Here is a 24,927-nt window from a genome sequence, read left to right on the forward strand (position 1 = left end):
CATAGTAACAGAGCTTGAAAGATGCCACGCTGCCCTGGAAGGGATGTCTTGCTGGGTATCAGGAAATAGCCAGGGATGTCAGGCAAAGGAAAAGGTCCTGGCTTGACAGCACACAGGGGTGAATGCTCTGAATCTCTTGGGGACAGGATGGGCATGTGAATACTGGCTGAGAGTGCGGTGGCAGCAAGGCTCCCACCATTTCTCCTGGGGCTTCCTCGCTAACCTGCTCAGTAGCCACACAGATTGCTTTCTCTGTAATGCCGTTGGCGCTAGCCTGTTGTGCTGAGGTTGACAATGAGAGAATAGAGTTGGGAGACGGGTAGGGCACACAAGATTCCAGTGGCTTCTAAGGGATCACCTGTGCCTTCTCCTCCCAGATTTCAGGGCAGGGAGGGTCTCACGGGTGGAGAACTTGTGTTACAGAAATTAGTAGCTCTGGTATAGAGATTCCAGAAACACTGATCACTGCTGTGCTCTATACCACCACCCTGGCTTGTGGAAAAATCCATAACATGGATCACGCCTTTTGCTCTGAAGGCTACCAGGGGAGAAGGCAATGGCCACAGGAGCTGTTGACAAGCCTGAGTCTTAAGTGAGGGACAGGACAAAAGGAGGAGGAGAGAAATAAAGATGGGAGTGGACACCCCATGACATCTGCATCTGCACCAGAAATGGCCTTTCGTGATAGCCAATCACGATTGAGCATCCCCGCCACAGTCCAGCTAAACAGCAGTTTTAAGGACCAAGTCTTTCCATGGACCCAACCACGACTAGATTTCAGGAGCTAGTGTTCACTATTAGCATTCTCAGTGCAGTCCAAATCGAACGTGCTATGCACCTGAGCCACTGACGGGCGTCAGAATCACCTCTTGTGCTTTTAAAGAAACATGTCTGGGAGGCCCCACACCTGAAGTGTCTGAGCAGTGGGTCAGCATGTGGTTAAGAGTCAGGCTCTGAAGCCAGACAGGCCCGGGCTGGAAACTTGGTCCATCATTGCTCACTGGGTGACCCTGGGAAAGTTTCCACATGGAGCCCTATGCCTCAGTTTTCTCATCTGTGAAACAAAGGAAACAACAGTACCTCCACCATAGGGCTCTTGTGAGGATTACAGGGGGTCGTCCGGGCAGGAGGCTCAATGCTGTGCCCAGCTCACACTAAGTGTCTGGTACACGTAGTTACTGTAGGTATAAGGTGGGGCTCAGCATTTGTATTTGGAAAATACTTCACAGTGATTCTCATCTGCGGACTTGGGCCATTTAGGGGGAGACAGCATCTCCAGGCCTCTCTCTAGTTTGCAGCATCAGGTATTAGGTCACCACGAGCTAAAATAATCAACAGGTGGGACTTGGTCCATTACCAGTTCCTTGACTTGGAGGGAAGTGGGAGACCTACATAGGTGGAGACCGAGTCTGAGTGAGAAGGCGTCCCCATGTGTAGGGGTAGGATGCACACACCATGATCAGAGCAAGAGAAGAAGGTGAAGGTGGGGAAGGGGACAGGGGCCTGGCTTTAGAGGAAGAGATGGAGAGAGGCAGGAAGGAGGACAGTCAGTGCTTGAGGACTTTTTCCCAGGAAGCCCCCGGCGTTGGACCCAACACCGCTGACCCTCCGTCATCTCGCTGGTGTGCCTGGGAGCACCGATGCTGCAGTCTTCAGCCCTAGTACACCTGGAAGTGTGCCGAAGTGGCCCCGTCCTTCCAGCAGCGCAGGGTATCCACGGCAACCGAGCGGCAGAGCGGGCAGGTGCGCTCACGGTCCAGCCAGAGGCAGAGGCACTCCTCACAGAACACGTGCTGCGGGGACAGCAATCAGGACCATTGGGGTCACTTTCCCAAGCATCCACCCTGTGCCCGTCTCGGTCCTAGGAGCTGGAAGCCAGTAGCGAGCAAAACAGACAATTCCTGCCCTCACGGAACTTGTATTCTAGCTGGGGAGACAAATAGCAAGAGGAATCTCTAAGAGGCAGAGTTTGCCAGTGGTAAGTGCTCAGATGGAAAAGCAGGGAAGGGGGGATAAGAGGGCTTGGGAGGCCTGTGATGGTGAATGGGGTGGCCTGGAAGGATGTTCCTGAGATACTGATATTTAGGGAAAACTTGAAGGAGGGTGAGGAGTGAGCCCTGGTGATATCTGGGGAAAGAGTGCTCCAGGCAGAGGGAATAGCACGTGCAAAGGCCCCGAGGCAGGAGTGTGCCTGGTGTGCCCGAGAACGGCAGGAGAGTGGGGCTGAGCCTGGGGGTAGAGGGCGGGATGAGGTCAGAGAGTTGTGTAGGGCCTTGGGCGGGCTTTGGCTTTTATTCTGAGAGAAGCAGGGAGCCATGGCAGGGTTTTGAGTAGAGGGCTGACTTGATATGATTTGTATTTTGAAAAGATCCCTTTGGCAGCTGGGTTGAGAACAGACCACAGGGGTCAAGAGAAACATGGGGAGGCTGGAAACATTAACGGGTTCCACTACCCTCTGGCTACATAACTTGGACAGGTGATTTAACCTCCCTGTGCCTCTTTTTCCTCACCTGTAAAATGGGGATACTACTACTGCCCTCACAGGAAGATTAACTAACATTAAAGTACTTTCACACGATAATCAAATGCACTATATGATTCTTGATTGGATCCTGGATGTGGGGAGAAACCCTAGCTATGAAGGATGTTGAAGACGATTAGAGAAATTTGAATATTAGTATTTTACATCAATTAAAAATTTGATACTGTGATAGTAGAATTGTGGCTATGGGAGAGAATGTCCTTGTTCTTGGGAAATGTCTGCTGAAATATTTAGGGATGATAGAATCAAAATGTCAGCCACTTATTCTCAACAGGTTTAGGGGGAAAAATCTATACTAAGAAAAGGCAATGTGGTAAAACGTTCACGATTAGTGAATCTAGATAAAGGATAAAACGTTGTTCATTCTACTATCCTTCAACTTTTCTGTAGGTTTGAGATTTTTTAAAATAAAATTGATAATATAAAAATCCAAAAATATGTTTTTTAAAAAAAGGCACTTAGACCAATGAATGCCTGGCAAATAATAAGTTTTCTGTAAGTGTTGGCTTGGCTACTATACAGTAATAGTTATTATTACATTATATCTGTTTATTGTTTATTATCTGTCTCTCCATGGCAGACTGTAAGCTTCTTATAAACCCATTCTGGCACAGTATGCAGTAGGTGCCTAATTGTAGAAAGTGTTCTAAAGAAGTGCTCCATGATGCTACAGGAGTATGTTACAGGGGGACTAGTCTGATCTAGGGGGTAGTCGAGGAAGGCTTCTTGGAGGTGGTGACACTTGTGTTGAAGCCTGAAGGATGTCCGGGAGTTACCTAGGTGACGAGAGGGGGTGGGGGCTACAGCATTCCAGGCTGAAGGGAACAGATGTGCAAAGCTCCCAAGGATGGCCAATGTGGCTACAGTGAGGTGGGTGTAGGGGAGTGTGGGAGAGGAGGTGAGCAGGGCACACAGAGTCTGGATGTCCATGCCCAAATTCTCACCATGGGCTGAAGGGCAGGACCCAGGGGTCAGCAGACCCAGCGGGCCCCAGGAGGGCAGTGACTGCTGCTGTTGTCTTCCCGCTGCCCAGCCCTGAGCCTGCACAGAGCAGGGGTTCTGACAATGCCTTTCCAGGCAGGTTAGGTGGGAGATTCTTGAGATTCTAGGAGGATGAAGACCTGGTCCCTGGCCTCCAGGAGCTCACAGTTCCCTTCTCAGATAATCAGGCAGGACCAAATCTGGTGCCAAATTAAGAGATTCAAAGAACACAGGACCGCCCAGGGGCTGGGCTGGAGGAGTTCATGACCCAGGACTGCCTCTAGCATTTGGAGAAAGGAATAAGACCCTACAGAGGGAAGGGGAGGAGGGGTCCTTCCAAGCTGGGTGGGTTTGTGGTCAGTGGAGAATGCAGGTGGTGCTGGACTGTTAACAGCTCCCTGGCTGTGTCTCCTGGAGCACGGAGTTGGGAGAGGTGTCCCTAGGGTGGGACAGGCTACCCCACCCTGATCCCAAGTTCTATCCAGACTCCCCACGTCTTGCTCAAAGATTAAGAGCAGGCTCGCTGAGCCTGTCTCCTTCTCTGTAAAACAGGGCTACTATTTCCCCCACACGGTATCTGTAAGGACGCAAACAGGTAAAGCCCATCACAAAGCATCAAGTGTGAGGCACGTGTAAGGAACAAATCAACGGGGGTCGTTATAGTCTTGCCCTCTTCCCTTTGCATCACCAGCCCTCTGAAACCAAACTCCTGGCAGTGACCAAGAACCGGAGGGCAGTTTGTTCTGGAACATACTCTGACCCTTCTCTTTGGCAAGGAGGGCTTTAAATACGGCAGATTCCTGACTTCGTGTTCAAAATGCCCTTTCCCTGACCCCCCCGTAGGCTGGCAGGAGGCATGCCATAAATATCGTGGAGTGACCGATCAGGCGAGTGTGCTCCGTCTGAGCGGAGAGTTCTAACCTCTGGACATGCTCCGTGTCTGCCTGACTAGCTCCAACTGACAATCTGCTTCTCAGGCCCCAGCTCTGGGAGGCGGTGGTAGGTGGTGGGTGTGAGTGACCCACTGAGCTTAATTTGATGGCCCTTTGAAGGCGAGATAGGACGTTCCTTTAGCCCAGTGGGCTCTTCATCTATCCATGCATGCATCTGCCCTTCTACTCATCAATCCAACTATCCATTCATCCACCCATCCATTCCCCCATCTACCCATCTATTCACCCACCCATCTGTCAAGCCATTTGCCCATCCACCCAGTCACCCACACATTTATCTTTATCCACCCACCTTTGCACTCACCCACACACCCCTCCACTTGGCTACCATCCATCTCCATCCCAACCACCCATCCATCTCCTCTATCCCATCCATCCAACCATCCATCCACCCATCCATCCATCCATCCATCCAATGTTCACTGAGTCAGTACTGTGATTCCACTACTAAGAAAGACAGACATGGTCACCACTCTCAAGTGGCTTATAATTTGGCAAAGAGGAGACAGACCTTACACAACCAGTTGCCCAATTAATCATCTAGCTGACAACTGAGATAAGTGCTATGAAGGAAAAACACAGGATCTGCAAGGACATGTAGCTGGGGGCACTGACGAGACTGGGGAAACAGAATCAGAGAAGCCTTTATTGAGGATGTAAAGGCTCATTACTGACTCATTCATTCATTTGTTCATTCGTTCAGGGCATTTAGGAATTAACAAGGTCCTTTCACCTGTGGAAGTGCCCTTCTAAGCCCGGCTCACAGCAGCAGAGGAAGACTGAGACGTGTGCTAGGCCTGGCCACGTATGTGGGCTTCAACCACCACTGGATGTGGCCCCTGCCCCTGGATCTGGGGTGACGATGTCTTGTCCAACCCCACCCACTAATTCTAATCCAGCTGTGGGAAGACGTAGTGGTACCGGGAGAAGAACGGGAGAGAGGCAAACAGACTAAGGCTTGGAGAGACTGCCAGCAAGGAAGAAGAAAAGCTTTCACCTTGACATCCTGTTCAAAGAATTGCTGCTACCAAAAAGGAAATACAGATGCTCTGAAGCATATGAGAAGATGCTCGTCTGCTCTCATAATTAGGCAAATGCAAATGAAAACTGCACCAAGATAGTGTTTGTCACCTGTCAGATTGGCGACGCTCAAAAAAGGCTTCATAACACGGTATGTTGGTGAGGGAGGAGAGCCAAGAGGGTGCGTCATGCTCCACACTGGGGTTGCAAACGGATACACTCTTTATGGAGGGCGATTTAGCAACATCTGTCAGAACTGCATACCCTCTGACCCAGTAATTCCACCACTAGGAATCTATCCTACTAAGAGCTTGCACACATGTGAAACGGGATACGTGCCAATGAGAGCTAACATTTATGGAACCCTGACCACGCACCAGGCATGGTTCTAAATGCTTCACCTGAATTAACTCATTTCATCAACACGATGAGTCCAGGTAGGTGCTATAGATCTCCCTATTCCTGATCTCTCATAACAGCCATATTTGTCATAACAAAAGATTATGAACTGCTAAATGCCCATCAATAGGAGAATGGTTAAGCAAATTATGGTCTATCCATAAAATAGGATGTTACACAAATAAGGAACAATCTCTTCAGGCAGAGTTTCAAGTCAAAAAGAAAAGATGCAGAATGCAGCTTGGGTAGCATGTGCCACAACTTATGTCTTTTTGGAAAAGATATGTTTGTGTATATGTGTGTGTCTATATATTTAAATTCTGCAAAGCATCTCTGGGAAGATATAAAGGAAACTTTCCCAGTTGCCCATGTGGGTATTTAGGGGCCTAGGGAGCTGGGGATAAGGGTAGGAACCCTGTCACCACTTCCCTTTTTGTATCTTTGAAATATTTTTTTAATGAACTTTTTATTTTGGAATAATTTTAGACTTACAGAAAAGTTGCAAAGGTAGTACAGACAATTCTTGTATGACCCCTCACCTAGTGTCAGTATCCCCTAGTATTATCCTCTTGCATCACCGTGGTACATTTGTCAAAGCTAAGAAATCCACATAGATGCATGACCATGGACTAAACTCCAGACTTTCTTCAGATTTCATGAGGCTAGTTTTTCTCTCCTGTTCTCTCTGTTACAGGTCCCACACTGCATTTAGTCATCATGACTTCTTCATCTCCTTTTTGAATTTTTGAGTCAAACAAATTTACTCTCAATTTAAAAATAAGTACAGTTAAACATTAAAAACGAACCTCCTAAACACCCCCAAACAGCAAAACCAAAAAAATTCTGCTGACGCCGAAAGAGGACCCCACCTCCTGTCCTCCTACCCCTGGAAGGTGCGGGGGAGCCCTATGCTCTCCCATTCCTTCTAGTCTGCAGGCTACGCCTCCCCCGAAGTCTTCTCAGCCTCCAACTCGTCGCTCTCTGGCCTGGTCCCCTGGGACACTGCATGACTCTCTCTTACACAGCACTTATCACTGCCTGCCTTGTTTCATAGTTATTTATGTATGCGTCTGTTTCCCCAAGGAGACCGTGTGTTCTAGAGAAGGGGACAGGGTCTATGTGCCCTCTGCCTGCCTCCCCTCCCCGGTATCTGATAGGATGCTTTGACTCATACACATTTGCTGAATTGACATCTTAGCCCCTTATGTGGGGAGGAGGGGGAGGGGGAGAGCAGGGAGGAGGCAAAGGGATACATTTAGGCAGTTAAAGGTAACTGACCAGTACTGACTACTATGGGTTGGTGACCCACAACTAATAATGAAAACAAACGGTAATAATAATTATAATGATACTAATAACTGTAATAATCGTAAGTTTTAGGGCTGAATAATTAAAATTTAGCTCTTTCCAGAGATGATCTCATTTAATGATAATAATAACTCTATAAAGTAGGCATTATTATGATACCCATTTTATAAATGAAAACGACCAAGGCTCAGGGAGATGGACTGAGCCACTCGGGGTCCACACTGCTGCTGAGATTCAAACTCAGGCTATTCTGACGCTATACCCTACTGAAATGTTCATTTTCTACGTTTTACCACTGAAATCAAAGCTCAGAGAGGTGAAGTAAACCTGCCCAAGGGCAGCCAGCTAGTAAAAAGCAGAACTGAGATTTGACCTTGGGTCTGAGGGACTCCAGGCTTGACTACACTGTTCCCAAAGACCCATCCCAGAGCCCCAAGGTTTGGTCATTTGGTTTTGGTCAAGCGTCCCATGCAGGCACTTGGGACTTCTGCATGGGGCAGGGCCCTGCAGTCCCCCAACCTCCGTCTCCAACAGCCCCGCCCAGCCCTGCTCACCTGGCACATAAGGATCAGAGGCTCTCGGAACTCAGCCTGGCAGATAGCACAGATATCACCAGCTTCTGTGCACTGCTGCCCAGTGGCCCGGACTCCATAATTCTGTTTGATGGAAGGGAGAGAGACACAGACACAGCTGTGGTCCCTCGCTGGAGAGACACCCTCAGAAGCACAGCAAGGTCTGTTTCCGGCTCCTGGCTCCTGTGACCTCGGTCAGGACCATTGGAAGCCAACTCACCTGAGAGGTGCAGAGAAGCTTCAGGGCTTTCCTAACTCCACCCACGCGGCCACAAATGTCGAAAGACTGAAAGGAGAGAGAGGTGATGGCTGAAAAGTATCCAAGGATTGTTCGGGATCTCTCTCACCATTCCTGAACAACCACCATGGACCCTCCTCATCTGTGACTCCAGACATTTTCAGGGCACATCCTCCCATCTGAAACTCCTCATTCCCATCAGTTTTGCTTGGCTTTTGTCTTGCTGCCTTCCATCAGCAGTCTCCCCTGCCAGTGGGGCCAGGATAGCGAATATATGGCATGCCTACTGTCTTTTCCCCCTCCCAAGCCCCAGGCAGGCATTGCTAATTGATCACAGCACTCTTCTTCTGAGTCAGGGCATAATCGTTCTTCTCTGTCCAGCACTCCAGTCAGCCACTGCCAGCAGATCAGAATCAGTAGAGGCAAAATAAGCCCCAGTGGTTGACAGTGCATGGGTTGCCCGGCTAGTCCTGCTTGGAGGAAGGAAAGGGAACACATGCATTCCTCCAGAATTCTCTAAAGCCTTAAATAGATAAGGGAAAAGAAAGAGGAGGATGTGTGTGTTGTTAGGGAGGAAAACCTCATTTGTACTAATGATGAAAAGAGAAGCACTGCATACTGATTTGCAGAGCTGAGGGTATGCAATTTAAGAGGAACAGAGAACAAATTCTGTAGCAGTGTTGCCGGTGGGTTGAGAGCTCCAGACTCGGATGCTTGTTCTGTGATCACTAGCTGAGTGATGCTGGGCAAGTGACTTCTCTCTGAGCCTCAGTACCCTCGCCCATAATCTAGGAGTGATAATGGTATGTATTTTGAAGGGTTGCTGTGAAGAGGATGACATGAAATGATGGCATATGGTGAGGTTTATGGGCAAGAAATTAGGATGGCTGTAACCATAAAAAGGAGTGAAGTACTGATATATGCTGTGACGTGGAGGAACCTCGGAAATGACGCCAAGTGAAAGAAGCCAGACACCAAAGGTTACATAGTGAATGATTCCATTTATATGAAATGCCCAGAACAGGTAAATCCATAGGGTCTTCAGAAAGAAGACTAGTGGTGGCCAGGCATGGGCGGAGGAATGAGGAGTGACTGCTTCACGGGTACAGGGTTTCTCTTTGGGGTGATGAACGTGTCTTGGAACTAGACAGAGGAGGCAGTGGCACGACACTGAGAATCCGCTAAATGCCACTGAATTGTTCACTGTAAAATGGTTAGTGGTTAATTTTGCGTTGTGTGAATTTAATTTTTCAATGAAACAAAGAGATGAGGGTGTTATTCCAGGCTCCCCACTTGCCCTCGCTGCCAGGCCCAGCTAGTGAATGGGTCTTCCTCAGGCCAGCCCTCCAGCCTCCCCCAGGCCACCTCACCTTGCAGAGGCTGTAGAGAACGATCAGGACCCCTCCGAGGAAGTAGCTGTTGGAGGCATCGTCACCCATGATGTATTTATACCACAGCTGGATGGGAACGAGTGATCGGAACAGCTGGCTCAACTCCTCGATGACCAGATAGAACTTTCCCTGCAACCACACAGAAAGCATCAATTATGATTAGCAGTAAAGACCCAAAGGACCCAGCTGGGGGGCCCCCCAGCCCGGGGAGTAATGACATTCCAGGTCACAGGCAGCCCATTAATCAGCTTTGTAAAGCACTCAGGCCTGCTTCTAATGGGCCTGCAATGTGGCCGGGGAGACACGGCCCCTGCCCGCTGCCCTCGCCCGCTGCCCACCAGCCCAGTAGATCAACACTCTGGGGATCACGTCTCAGGGAGGGAGAAACTGGACACCTTTGGCCGAGGGTTGGAGTGTGGGTCACTCCCTGGTGCCTGCTGTGGCTTTGGGGGCTCAAAGCCAATCATGGGGGCACAGTCCCTGGCCCTGCACTCGGATCACTGTCATCTCTAGGGGGCTGACCCAGGCATCGAGGGCGACTGCCCTCAGCGGCGTGGGCAGGGCGGACCACAGGATGCAGGAAGGACAGGCAGAGAAGAGGAGAGGGGGGAAGACGTGTTCTCGTTCCCAGCTGCCCCACCTACTGTCTCCAAGGAGGCGGGATCATATCTGGTGAAAGAACATGGACTTGGGTTCTCAGACCTGGGGGACTCAGCACCTTATCTTGCTGAACGTTCGTGAGCCTCACTGTGCTCATCTACAGAATGGGAATCACAGCTGCTACCTTCTAGGGTGGCTCTGAAGGTTAAAGGGAATAAACAGGAAAAGCATCTAGCGTTCTCTTTCTCTTCCTCTTTTGGCTTTTATTCAAGTCCCTCAAGCTTTCTGGGGCCTGTGCTATAAAATGGACAAGAAAATAACCCACCCTGTCGTGTCTAATAAAGTTAAACAGACACCTGCTTAGGACTCAGTAATTCCACTCCCGGGTGTGCACCTGAGAGAAATGAAAACATATGTCCATCTGCGGGCGAACGTTCACAGCAGCTTTATTCATAATATCTTCAAACTGGAAACAGCCCAAATGTCCATCAATGGAAGAATGGATAAACAAATTGTGGTATATTTATATAATAGGACATTACTCAGCAATAAAAAGGGAACAAATGTTTGCGATACACAGCAACATGAATGAATCTCAAACATTCTCTCCTGTCAAAGGAGACAGATACAAAAGAGTACATAATGGGTAATTCTGATTAATATGAAGGTCTAGAATAGGTAACATAAAACTGCACTGAAGACTTCCCTGGTGGTGCAGTGGTTAAGAATCTGCCTGCTAATGCAGGGGACACGGGTTCGAGCCCTGGCCCGGGACGGTCCCACATGCCATGGAGCAACTAAGCTGTGTGCCACAACTACTGAGCCTGTGCTCTAGAGCCCACGAGCCACAACTACTGGGCCTGCGTGCCACAACTACTGAAGCCCGTGCGCCTAGAGCCCGTGCTCCACAACAAGAGAAGCCACAGCAATGAGAAACCTGCGCACCGCAACGAAGAGTAGCCCCCGCTCACCCCAACTAGAGAAAGCCCGCGTGCAGCAACGAAGATCTAACGCAGCCAAAAATAAAAAATAAAGTTAAAAAAAATAAACTGCACTGATGGAAATAAGATCAGTGGTTGCCTGGGGTGAGCTGGGGGAGGAATGACTGCAAGGGGGCGTCAAGGAATTTTGGGGGATGAAAGAAACTGTAGATTGTATATGTAAATTTTGTATTTTATATAGTGATGGGGGTGGTGGTTACACGTAGGTATACATTTGCCAAAACTCACTGAAACGTGTGCTTCAAATCTATGCATTTTCTTGTACAGATATACAATGTTATACACCTCAATAAAGTTGATTGAAACAAATAAACAAACATAGAAACAAATAGTACCGCCCCAAGCATACACAGCCTTAAAGATGTGAATAATCTTGGCTCCGGCAATTCTACTTCTAGGAATTCATCCTAACAATCAGGGATATGTGCTAATAGATATGCCAGTAGGAATGGCCACTGCAGCATTCTTTGAAACAGTACAAACAAAAACACGTAACAACTAAATGTGCAAAAAGAGGGTCTGGTTATGGTAGGGATCGATAATGCAAAGCCATACAGCCAATCAAATATCATCCTGAAAAGGAGTGACTTTGCAGTGAAGAGATCCACTACATACTGCCTTAACCAAGTGATCAAGGTTAACATCCCCAGTAATAAGTCATATTGAAGCCTAAACCCCTGATAAGATGCCCTGAGAAAAATACAGCATCATCCTGTGTATTCTGGTCAAAAACTTACAAGCTCAATTGAATCATAAAAAACGAGACAAAGCCAAACTAAGGAACATTCTACAAAATAACTGCCCAGCATTCTTCAAAAGTGTGAAGGTCATGAAAGACAAAGAAAAGACCAAGGAATTGTTAGATTAGAGAGGACTAAGGAGACATGACAAATAAATGCAACGTGGGATCTTAGATTCGATCCTAGACCAGGAAAAAGACATTTGTGGAACAACTGGCAAAATGTGATAAGGTCTGTAGTTTAGTTAATAATAACGGTACCAATGTGAATTTCCTGGCTTTGCTATTGCACTATGGTTATATTAGATGTTAATATTAGGGGAAGCTGGGTGATGGATATATGGGAACTCTCTGTATTATTTTTGCAACTTTTCTCTAAGTCTAAAATTATTTCAAAAGAAAAAGTTAGAAAAGAAATCATCCTGGTGAAGGATATCTATTAATTCAGGGAAGTGCTCATATTATAGTTCCAAGTGGAAAAGATACAGAATGCAGAGACTACTCGTTTTCGTTGTGGTTTTCTGCCTTTTCCTTTTTTTTTTTTTTTTTTTTGTGCTGAGCATAGTGCTTAAACTAGAGGGAGAAAAAAGGTATAAAAATGCATTGTGGGGCTTCCCTGGTGGTGCAGTGATTGGGAGTCTGCCTGCCAATGCAGGGGACGCGGGTTCGAGCCCTGGCCCAGGAAGGTCCCACATGCCATGGAGCAACTGGGCCCGTGCGCCACAACTACTGAGCCTGCGCTCAAGAGCCCGCAAGCCACAACTACTGAGCCCACGTGCCACAGCTACTGAGGCCTGCGTGCCTGGAGCCCGTGCTCCGCAGCAGGAGAGGCCGCCGCAATGAGCAGCCTGCGCACCGCAGTGAAGAGTAGCCCCCACTCGCCACAACTGGAGAGAGCCCACGTGCAGCAACGAAGACCAAACGCAGCCAAAAAAAAAAAAAACCCAAATAAATAAATTTATAAAACAAAAAAAAGTGTTGTGTATCCATCAAATGGATGATGTACAGAATGTGGACAGAGACTTTATATCTACCCCATTATATTCTGTCTTGATGGGCTGAGCACAGGTCGCTTGGAAGAGGACTCATTGAGGCAGATGTATCCACATCTTCTAAGGACCAAGGAAAGGCATCCAGTCATCCACTCACCCCAGTAGCTGACCTTGCAGAACTGGAATGTCACCCGAGATCTGCTGAATCAGAATCTGCAATTTAACAAGGTTCCCAGGTGATGTGTGTGCACGTTCAAGTTTGAGGAGCACTATTTCAATGGATAAGTGGAACAAGGGCAGTGAAGTAATATGGGCAGGATGAGGAAAGAAAGGTATTCCAGCAGCCCAGAGGTGATGGAAAGGATGGTCAATCTTTGGCCATCTTGCTGGGCAGCCTCCTGCTTTGTCCTCCTGGCCTCATGACCACCTCATGAAAGGTCCTATGTCCCTGTGTCTCTTGAAACCCCTGCATGCTGGCATCTGGTTGACTCTGGAGACAGACCCTGCTGTCCCCTCTCAGGCTAATCTTGCACAACCAGCCTGGCTTGGTGGTTAAGAGTGTAGCTCGGGAACCAGACAGGCTGGAGTCAGATCCTGTTGCCAACCACCTTGCTATTACTGATCCTTGGTCACTGTCTTTGGATCCCCCAGTTCTCAGGCTCCACTAGCTGCAGGCTGGTCTCCTGGTCCAGACCCCAAGCTTCCCACTCACCTAACACGTGGGTCTGGAACAGAGGTCAGCAATCTTCTGCAAAGGGCCAGATAGTGAATACTTTGGCTTTGAGGTCATACAGCCTCTGTCACCACCATTCCCCTCAGCTATCGACAGTAGGGAAACATATAGGCATGGCTGTGTTCCAATAAAACTTTACTTACAAACACAGATGCTGCGAGGCATATTTGATCTGCAGCTTGCGGTTTAACAACCCCTGGTCTATAACATCAGAACCTAGATAAGTCAAGTCATGATGGGGACTCCAATACATCCCCAGAATTTCAGAGAAGGCTCAGGGACCAGCTTCTTGGCCCTTCTTTCAGGTGCTCTGCTATGTAGACCAAGCTCTTCCTCTGTAGATGGACTAGTAGTCCCCTACTCTTTGCCGAGCTAACACCTGTTCATCTTCTGGGTCTCAGCTAACTGTCACCTCCTATAAGAAGCCTTCCCCAACTCCTTAATTAAATTAAGGGCTCCTGTTACACCCTTTGAATCACCTTAGAGCACTTCTCACAATATTAAAAAAAGTACTTCAGTATCTCTCTCTCCCACTGGACCGTAAGCCCCATTAGCATGAAGATAATTTGGTTCCTGGTCATATTCCCAGCACGCAGCACACAGCAGGTGCTTATTTAAGAGCTAGAGACCTCAGAAGCCTAAGATTTTCCACCCTTATTACTCGGGTCAACATCTAGAGTTTGCTGATGGAGAAGGAGAGTTGGAACATGGAAGAGAGTACTTCTCTTCATAGGCAAGCCCTGATGTCACAGAAGATAAAATAAAGGGAGAGAGGTCTAAAGGCAGCAATTAGCTGCTGGGGGGCCGGCCACTTGGAGAGGAGGTAAAACCACTGGGGAAAACCGGGCATATCCCAGTGAAACCATCTCTCTCTAATTAAGCAGTTTTATAATTCCAGGTTGCTTAAGCAGGTTATTTCTGACGACCACCGAACGGAACATGTGGTTTCTCCGGGGTGTCAGACAACAAGGAAAGCGATCAGATTATGACCCGTCTGCCCTCCCTGCCACCCGTAAAAGGGGAACAGTAGCAATTGCTGCAGAACTTAGGCACAGAGAGCTCGCTGCTGGGATTCTGATAAAGGGGGTTGGGAGCGGTCAAGGAGAGGAAGGCAGGTTCTGTTCTGACTTTTACTGTGAGGATGGGGGAGGGACCAAAAGTGAAGTGGGAAGCAAGGAAACGACAGAGGGCTGACTGGAAGGGAGTGGGAAATCATGGCGAGCAGGATGCTGAAAGCCGAAGAAAGGAACAGGTTAGGAGACTTTCGAAGAACGCACCTACCTGGGAAAGGTGATGTGAAGGATCATGGGGATGAAGAGGAAGGGGAGGGAGACATAATCAGAGCTGTTAGCAGCGTAAATGTACAAAGATATAAAGAATGGATAAACAGGGATAAAAGTTTTTTTCTGCATCAAAATTAATGATGAATATTTATATGGCTTTACCTGTTTATAAATCTCTTTCATACACATTTTCTCACCTAAAGAAGTAGGACAGCACAGCAGTTAAGGGCATGGGAATTGGGCCTCCAAAGTCAAATCCGCTACCTACTAAATTGGTTGATTTTGGACAACAATTTAACTTCTCAGAGCCTCAGTTTCCTCATCTGTAAATGGGGCTGAAAACACATACACACAGACACACACAAACAGAGACACACACACACACACACACACACACACACACACACACACACACACACACACACGGTGGTGTGCTGGCAAATCAGTTCTCCAGAAAACAACCAAAAAAAAAATGGCCCTGATATGTGTGCTTCCAATTTCTGTGGTCTAAGTACTCCCACAGGGCCAATTTCAAGCTTCCTAGGGTTTTAACGACTGCTTGCAAATTTCCTGAAAATGTAACCATTGGCTTTCACAAGCCCATGCAAACTTGCTCCAACAGGCCAAGGTGATTGTGAGGATTGAGTGAGCAAATGCACCTAAAACATAGGTACCCAGGAAGGGCCCAGTGCATAAGAGGTAGTAAAGAACCTCATGATGACCTGGGGATGTGGGCATTATTACTGTCACTCACGTTCTTTTAGAGACAGGACACCTCAGGTTCAAAAGAACTAAGGAATGAACGAGAATGAGGCAGAGGTGCTATCTGGGACTCCCAGGCCCAGGCTGCATGAGACCTGGCAGCTGTCACTGCCTCCCTCTTGCTTGCCCTTCCTCCCCTTCCTTCCTCCTTTCTCACGTTGTGAGAAACCCAAGGGACAAGGGGAGACCACGTGCAGAGGCCAGGTGCAGAGGGAGAGGTTCTGAGCAACACTACACAGGGGAGAAGCAAGGAACCCAGCCAACAGGGAGAACCGAGGCCCCAGATATAGGACCTGAGCAGTCTTCCCACCCATGTCAGCTGAGGCATTAGACCTGTGAGTAGAAAAGTCATTGTGGATGGTCCAGCCTCAGTGGACATCACATCACAGCTGTCCCCAGTGTACCCTGGCTGAACTCCTGACCCACAGAATCATGGGAAATAATAAAATGGTGGCTGTTTTAAGCCAAAAGAAAGAAAAAAAGAGAAAAATGAACTAAAGTACTCATCTAAGGAGGTGATGGTGATGTTTGCCAGTGCTTCTTAAGGCTGGCTTGTTGGGTCAGCACTCCAAGATCCTGTGCCAAAAAGCCAGCCACACTGCCATGAGGAGAGCGATATCTGTGCTTCTTTCTAGAATGTTCTTTGAAGAACACAAATCTGATCATTGCGGACCCCTGCTTATTACCCTAGGCCAGGGGGCCTTTGGGAGGTAATCAGGTTATGAGGGTGGAGCCCTCATGAATGGGATTAGTGCACTTATAAGAAGAGACATGAGAGCATCCTCCCTCCTTCCATGTCTGTCTGTCTGTCTCTCCCAAACCCCTGCAATCATTCTTGACTCTCCTTTCTCTCAGAACCAACATCCAGTTCATCTACAAATTCTGCTGGAAACAGCTCCCTAACAACTTCTGTTGTTGTCCCCCTATGATTTATTCCTGACACGGTATCCAAAATGAGCTTCTCAAAATACAAGGCAGAACAAATCATCCCAGGGCTCAAACCTGCCAGTGTCTTCTATCTCCCTCAGAGTAACATCTGAAACTCTCACCCTATCTTCCAGATCCTATAAGATCTGCCCCCTGCCCACATGTCTGATGTGCCTGATTCTCAAAAAAAAAAAAAAAAAACAAACAAAAAAACAAGCACAGTTCTACCTCAGGGTCTTTGCACTTGCTCCTCCCTCTTCCTGGAGCACTCTTCCTCCTGATGTCTGCCAGCTGGCTCCCTCACTTCCCTTGGGTCTTGGCATGCATGTCATCTCATCAGGAAGGATCACTGAACAATGTACATAAAATAGCACCCCTGCACTTCCTACTTCCCCCCATCCTCCTCATCCTCTGTATTCAGCTTTCATTTTTCTTTTTTGCACTCACCCCCAACACGGACTATATTTCTTTGTTATGCTCCTGAAATACAGGGGCTCTGTGTCTTTTTGGCATCACCATTTCTGTTTGCAGAATCTAGAGGAGTGCTTGGCACCAAACAGGGTGCTCAGCCGAGCGAATAAGTGGGCCTCAGTGTCTTCATCTATAGACTTCAGGTAATAATAGTATGTCCCTCAAAGAGTTTTGATGTTAATAACAGCAAATACATACACTGAAGGCTTATTACTTGCCAAGTGCTGTTCTAAGCACTTTGTATTAATTTAACCCTCACAACAACCTATGAGATAGGAGCTATCATCATCCCCATTTTACAGAAGAGTAAACTGAGGCACAGGGTGGTTAAGTCACTTGCTCAAAGTCACACAGCTGGTATGTGGCAGAGATAGAATTTGAATCCAAGCAGGCTGGTTCCAGAGGCCACTTTATAAATCCTCTCTCATCAGAGAAATAACGTGTAAAGATCTTAAAACAAGGTGTGACAATGTTCATTGCAGCACTATTTTTTTTTTTTTATTGCAGCACTATTTACAATAGCCAGGACATGGAAGCAACCTAAGTGTCTGTCGACAGATGAATGGATAAAGAAGATGTGGCATATATACACAATGGAATATTACTCAGCCATAAAAAGAAATGAAATTGAGTTATTTGTAGTGAGGTGGATGGATCTAGAGTCTGTCATACAGGGTGAAATAAGTCAGAAAGAGAAAAACAAATACCGTATGCTAACACATATATATGGAATCTAAAAAAACAAAACAAAACAAAAAAAATGGTTCTGAAGAACCTAGGGGCAGGACAAGAATAAAGACGCAGACGTAGAGAATGGACTTGAGGATGGGGGAGGGGGAAGGGTAAGCTGGGACGAAATGAGAGTGGCATTGACATATATACGCTACCAAATGTAAAACAGATAGCTAGTGGGAAGGGGCCGCACAGCACAGGGAGACCAGATCAGTGCTTTGTGACCACCTAGAGGGGTGGGATAAGGAGGGTGGGAGGGAGATGCAATAGGGAGGGGATATGGGGATGTATGTATACATATAGCTGATTCACTTTGTTATACAGCAGAAACTAACACAACAATGTAAAGCAATTATACTCCAATAAAGATGTTAAAGAATAAATAAATAAATAATAAATAAAAGGAGAAAAAAAAAAGGTGTGACATACCATACTATTAAATGTTGGCTATTATTATTATCACTACTACTTGCTGCCTGTTAAAGGAAGCTCATTTTGGACTAAGGGCTAAGGAGAGATAAGTCATAGCCATCCTGGGTGCTGACTGTCCCATAAGGCAAGTCTCTTGGGTGGGTCTGATGTGTGGATGGCTGGTGATGTTTGCCAGTGCTTCTTAAGGCTGGCTTGTTGGGTTAGCACTCCAAGACCCTGTGCCAAAAAGCCAGCCACACTGCCACGAGGAGAGCGATACCTGTGCTTCTTTCTAGAATGTTCTTTGAAGGATACAAATCTGATCATTGCGGACCCCTGCTTATAACCCTCCCTGGCTCCCCACTACCCCCAGGACAAAGGCTAAACTACTTACCAAGCCCTCTCGACCTGGCCGTCTACAGTGGAGCCATAGGGCACTGTGGAGGCTCCATGCATGTGCCACATTCTGGGGAAAATTCGTCACCTTGATCGTGACTACTACATAGGGATACTGTAAGCATCCAACTAAATCAGCATTTCTCCAAGTGTGGTCCAGGACCCTGAGGGTCCCCAAAACCCTTCCAGAAGGTCTGTGAAGTCAAAACTATTTTCATCATAACTCTCAGACATTAACTGACATTTTTATTCTCTACCAAGAATACAGTTGAGTTTTTCCTGAGGCTATATGACATGATTTGCAACAAATGAGAAGGCAAGTATCTTCTATCAAGCCAGATATTAATTTATAAAAATGTAAAAACAAGTCCCTTTTCTCATTAATTAAAAAAGTTATGTCTCTTTAAAATGTTATTTATTTTAACACATAATGGGTTGATTATTATTTTAAGTTAATTAGTGAGTACTGTAAAAAGTTCTTGGTTTTAATTTCAATTGTGGTGAATTGATTTTAATTTCTATTATGGTTACAAGGGTCATAGCAATAACCCACGTAAGCAAGTTCTTTAGGGTCTTCAATACTTTCTAAAAGTGTAAAGAGGCCCTAAGTCTAAAATGTTTGCGAATCCCTGAGAAGCATGTGGAATAGAGTGAGTATTCAATAATTTTGACTATTATTATTTTTTTTAAGAAAGCATTTTTTTTTCTTTTTTTGTGGTATGCGGGCCTCTCACTGTTGTGGCCTATGCCGTTGCGGAGCACAGGCTCCGGACACGCAGGCTCAGCAGCCACGGCTCACGAGACTAGCTGCTCCGCGGCATGTGGGATCATTCCCGGACCGGGGCACGAACCCGTGTCCCCTACATCGGCAGGCGGACTCTCAATCACTGCGCCACCAGGGAAGCCCGAAAGCATTTTATTTTTAAAAATTTATTTTTATTTTTTAAAATTTTTATTTTGTGTTGAAGCATAGTTGATTAACAATGTTGTGTTAGTTTCAGGTGTATAGTAAAGTGATTCAGTTATACATATATATGTATCTATCTTTTTCAAATTCTTTTCCCATTTAGGTTATTACAGAATATCAAGCAGTGTTCCTGTGCTACTCAGTAGGTCCTTGTTGGTTATCTATTTTATATTATTATTATTATCTATTTCTTTGATAGGCTGTGAGCTTCATGAATGCAGAGAACCATATCCTGTTCACCATCTTTCCCCTATGCTTAGTCAGGGTGTGTCCCCAGTTGCTGTCAGCTTACATTCTTTCTCTCCTTCTTCCTTAGCACTAGAGTCCTCAATATTTTAGCTGGACGATAGCTTAAACAAAGACTACATCTCCCAGCTTCTCTTGCAACCAGGTGCCATTCTAGTGGCACTTCAGTGGCACTAAGCTATAGTAGAAGTGTCATGTGACAACTTCAGAGAAACTTTCACCTTATTCTTCCCGCTGTCCTCCTTCCTGCTATCTGGAACTTAGATGTGATGGCTAGTGCTCTAGCTGCCATCTTGGACTATGAGGAGGAGTCCCACACCCTAGGATTGGTGAAGTAGTAACCTGGAAGGTGTCACACTACCAGGTTTGGACTGCTTACCTTTGGACTTTACATGGGAAGAAATAAACCCTTCTTAAATTTAAGCTATTATTATTTTTGCTGTTACTGGCTTATCCCAATTCTAACTAATACAAAGGATTTGGCACTGAGTAGGTGATCAAAAAATGTTTTTTGAGTGAATGAATGAACAAATGAACAGGTGGGCTAAATGACCTTGTAGTTCAAATAGCTAGGTTTTCCACAGGTGTGGCTCATAGAGAACCCTGATGCCAAAGGTGCTAGGAAGCAAGGGTCAGTGTATAAGGAAGGGTTTATAAAAAAGATGAGGCTAGGAGAGAGGAAAAGGGGCTGTCTAGTGACTGCTGGGTTCAGCACAGAGCACCATGAGAAAGGCATGCAGTGTAGAAGAAAGGACGATGACTTGGCTCTTACTATGTGCTAGGCACTTACTCTCTGCACAACACTGTGAGGTAGGTGCTATTAATGCTCCCATTTCACAGATAAGGAAAGAGAGAAAGAGAGGATAGCCCCAGGGGACACAGCTAATAGAAAGTTCTGTACACCTCTACCTGGTAGGAAAGATGGCCACTAGTAGCCCCAAGCCAACACTCTCACAGCTTAACTCCAACGGGGGGGGGGGTGGTGGTCTTGTTTCTCCCGGGGGAGGGGGGGCGGGGGGGCATTTGCCAACCAGGACAGCGAGCCTTGGATGGAATGGTCAGATGGGGCAGGGGGTGGGCGGGGCGCCGTGACTGACAGCCGCATCAGGAGAGGGAGAGGCGGTTCCCCACAGAGAGGGGGTGTCAGGAAAGAGGCCGGAAAGCTTCCCCGAGTTAAGGCTAGCACTGGGCCAAAGGGACTCCTCATTGCAGAGCCCTCCCCTAATGTGGGGAAAATAAGCAGGAACTGCGTCCAGCCTCCCGGGTGTTTTCCCTCATTTGCTTTTCTTGCCCTGGACCGCTGGTTAGCTCCCGGCCGCCACAGGGGACAGGGCCACGCTTCCGAAATGGGCGGGCTGGGCCCGCGCAAAGAGCTGAAAACAAAGACTTCTTTTCTTGGGAAGGCGGCCTGCAGGTCTGTTATGACTGCAGGCTGCACGGGGGACCGCGGCTGAAAGAGCTCTTCAGAACAGAACAGCCGCAACATCGACCCGCTGAGGAGCAGGCGGGCCCGTCTAGGACTTCTCAGACTTGAGAAGGCTTGGCGGGTGGGGAAGAGCTTGGTAACTGACCTCAGAACAACGGCCAGGAGTGCTGGGGGCAACAGGTGTTGAGGGCACTGGGACTAGAAGAAAGGCTAGAGAGAAATGCAGGGGGTGGGGGAGGAGAGGGACACCGGAGAGGAACTAGGGGATGTGGGCAAAAGAAGAGAGGGGAGAAATGACAGAGCTAGAGGACAGAAGGAAAAGGGGACCCAGGAGTGAGAGACCAGGCAAAGAGGGGGCCAAGGAGGAGAAAGTAATCTCATTATTAAGCACCTACCATGGGCCAGGAATTGTGCATCAAATGCTCCCCTGGTGGGGTAGTTATGACCCAGTCCCATTTCTCAGATGAGAAAGCTCAACATAGGCACAAGGAGGCAGGAATAAATCGTGGGAGACTGAGCTAATGAGATAAGTACAAGGGGAAAGAGACAAGAAACTAGCAGCAAAAGAGAAGAACTAGGGCCAGTTAACAGGTGAGAAAACAGGCTCTAAGAGGTTGCCCAAGTGCTAGGCAGGGGTAGAGCCAGGTTTAAATGCAGTTGGACTTCCTATCTCGCGCCATTTCGTGCTTTGAGTGCTATGAGGAGCGAAGAAAAGGAGACTCTAGGAGGAGTTAAAGTGAGACGTGGGGAGAGAGAAAGAAAAGATACAAGGTGTGTGGGAGGGTGGAGAATTGAAGAGGGAGGATAAGATTCAGGATAATGGGCACCTTGGCAGGGGTACTGACCAGAGGGGAAACGAAGGAGCCTTTCGGGTGCTGGAAATGTTTTATATCTGTGCTGCCCAATACAGTACAGATAGTACTGTAGTAGTCACATGTGTCTATTGAGCACTTCAAATGTGGTTAAATCTGCACTGAGATGTACTGAAAGTATGGAATACACAGGAAATTTCAAAGTCTTAGAAAAACAACGAAAAGGTAAAATAGCTCATTAAAATTTTTTATATTGATGACATGTTTAAATGATAATAGTTTGGACATTCTGGGATAAATAAAATATATTATTAGAATTAATGTTACTTGTTCCTTTTTGCTTGCTTAATGTGACTACTTGAAAACTGTAAATTGCTTATGTGGCTCGTATTATATTTCTATTGGAGAGCGCTGGTGATATCGACACATATGGGTATACATGTACATATTTTACATATGGATACATACATATGTAAAAACTCATCGAGCTTGTATACTTATAATTAGATCACTTTACAATATGCAATTTATGCCTCAATAAATAAAAAAGGAAAGAAGAGTGAGCCAGGTTGGGTACAGGCTGAGAGCGCGGCAGGTGGGGGGGCGGGGTCGGAGGGGGCGGGGCCAGAGGCAGGCGGCCGCACGTTACCTGGCAACGGGCACTGCAGGTGACGTCACCGGCCAGCGGCCCGTCAGTCCCCCTCCGGGTTGGGCGGGCGGGCCGGGCCTCCTGCCTCCTCCTCCCCCTGGCCCCGATGAGATCACCGCAACGGGCGGCAGGCTGTCCCCGCGCTACCAACAAATCGACTCCTCGGCGAAAGCCAGCATCTCATGATCTCATGGTCCCGCGGGACGGCGCCGGGCGATGAGGTCACAGCCCCGCGACCCGGGCCCGCCCGGGTCTGCGCACCGGCTCCGGGCCGGGACCTCTGGGCGCCCAGCATCACTACCAAGCAAGCCCCCAGCCCCCGGCTCTTCAGCCTTCAGGGACAAAGGAGGTGGCTGTTTGCGAAGGGCAAAGCTGCCCTCTCCACTCTTTTGCTGCATCTTGCCCCGCCCACTTTATTTGAACATTTCACCCCTCGGGCCACGTGTCTATCAGGGAGTGACTGCACCAGCTCTCCAGGACTTGAGGTCAGGCGCAGTGCGAGGCGATTTGCACGCATGATTTCACAGCCGCACAGTGAAAGAAGTTCTATTCTTAGCTGTCTGACAGTCTAGGGAACTGAAGGCTCAGAGGGGTAAAGGCCCTGCCCCAGGTTACCCAGCTAGGAAAGGGTGGCTCTCCCTTTCTTCTCCCTTGCTGCACCCCAAACCTCTGCTCCTTTGTCCCAGTTCCTCCTTGCTCTGGTGGGAACAGTGATCATGGCCACGCTTGCTAGGTGTCCATGATGTGCTGGGCACTTTATATTAAAAGTCACTGTTCCACATGCCAAACCCACAGGAGAGGTATATTATGGACTAGTTTGTGGATGAGAACCAGAAGGCTTAGTCAGAGGGGTGAAATGACTTGTGGCAGAGCTAGGGTTGGATTCTACAGCACAGTCTTTGTATTACTGTATACCACATTCCCCAGCAAAAGATGAGCTTTCCTGTTGACAGTGGACAATATACCCTCTCACCTTTCTCCCTCCCTCCTGGGGTCAGCCATCAAAGGAAGTCAAAGAGGGGCCAGTGAGACCCTCTTAAAGGGCGTCCCAACTCCTTTGCCGGCAGCAGGTTTTCCATCACCTACTGCTCACTAACACAGCACCTCATTCAATCTCCAGCAATATTCACTGCCCAGGTCAACAGGGAGGGAGGGGGATGACATTTACCGAGTGGCTGAGCCAGGCACTGAGTCACGGCCAATACCAAGAGCAGAGCTGTGAGAGGGTCATTTCCAGCTTCATTCTGCAGATGAGAAAACTGAATTTATTTGTTTTTTGAATGAAGTTTTATTTTACCATTATTTTTTGGCCGTGCCGCACTGCTTGCAGGATCTTAGTTCCCCAGCCAGGGATCGAACCTGTGGCCCCTGCAGTGGAAGTGCAAAGTCCTAACCACTGGACTGCCATGGAATTCCCCTGAATTTATTTTAACTAAAGGCAGATAGATGGCAAGGAAGTACAAGTTTCAGCTCCAATATCATTTCCACAGAGAAAGGCCTTCCCATCTTCCTAAACGAGTCCTCCATGAATTCTGTGTTTATTTTATTCTTAGTGCTTATTACACTTTGTAGCTTTATGTTTGTGTGTTTAATGGTGATCTCCCCAACTCAATGAAAGCAGGGACCCTGTCTGTTTCATCCACCACTGCATCCCCACACCTGTGTAGTGCCTGTCATACAACAGACACTCAAGAAATGTTTTTAGAGTGGGTGCAAAGAACTGTTAGCTCAGACTGGTGAGTAGTGCTGATATTCAAACCAAGGCTCATTTGAGCATAAGGCGTGGGCTTATTTTGTACTTTCTAGGAAGTCCAAGCCTCTTTGTACATGTGCTTTATTCACAGCGAAGTCCCTTTGGTGCTCACTCACAGCCTATTAATTGTAAGTTTACTCACGGTACTGACAAGCTTGATGTTCTGGTTTCCCAGCCAGCAGTGTCCTTGCTTGGTAACAGAGAGGAGAGGGCAGGAGGAGGAAGTTGGTAGGAAATCAGGTGTGGAAGGGAGGAAGTTATACATGCTTATGCCTGCTCGGATCTTTACTAATAGCTCAGCAAGGAAGGAGACATAAAAACTACAGAAAAGCAGACACAAGGAAAATGAGGGAGTGGTAACCACAAAACTCTGTGGTTTCTTATGTGCGAAGGGAGGAAAGGAGATGGATGGAACCCAGGGGGTAGGCACAGGGAGTTTCTAAGCCACAATTAATTTTCTGTTTTTTAAGCTGGATACATGAGTACTTATTGTTTACAGACACAGAACACATTGTTTCTTGTTATAAGAAAGAAATACTATGCACCGTGTTCTTTCATAGAACGGAAGATATATTTGAAGTGTGATGCATGTAGTATATTGTTTAAGAGATCTGTAATACTGC

The 24,927-nt window shown here is 47.4% G+C and overlaps 1 protein-coding gene across 3 annotated transcripts in view; it reads right to left on the reverse strand.

Annotated features, from left to right (window-relative positions):
• Positions 1–540: 540 nt before the first annotated feature.
• RNFT2 (ring finger protein, transmembrane 2) overlaps positions 541–24,927 on the reverse strand; it is a 60,685-nt gene continuing 36,298 nt past the window's right edge. For all 3 annotated transcript variants that reach the window (XM_060029381.1, XM_060029380.1, XM_060029382.1), the window contains 4 exons: positions 9,384–9,533; positions 7,996–8,061; positions 7,758–7,859; positions 541–1,793 (listed from right to left, as the gene is read on the reverse strand). In XM_060029381.1, coding sequence (XP_059885364.1) covers positions 1,659–1,793; positions 7,758–7,859; positions 7,996–8,061; positions 9,384–9,533 — 453 coding nt within the window. In that variant the 3' untranslated portion in view covers positions 541–1,658. The remainder of the gene's footprint in view (positions 1,794–7,757; positions 7,860–7,995; positions 8,062–9,383; positions 9,534–24,927) is intronic.

Source organism: Delphinus delphis, chromosome 13 (assembly GCF_949987515.2).
Source record: "Delphinus delphis chromosome 13, mDelDel1.2, whole genome shotgun sequence".
Taxonomy (NCBI): domain Eukaryota; kingdom Metazoa; phylum Chordata; class Mammalia; order Artiodactyla; family Delphinidae; genus Delphinus; species Delphinus delphis.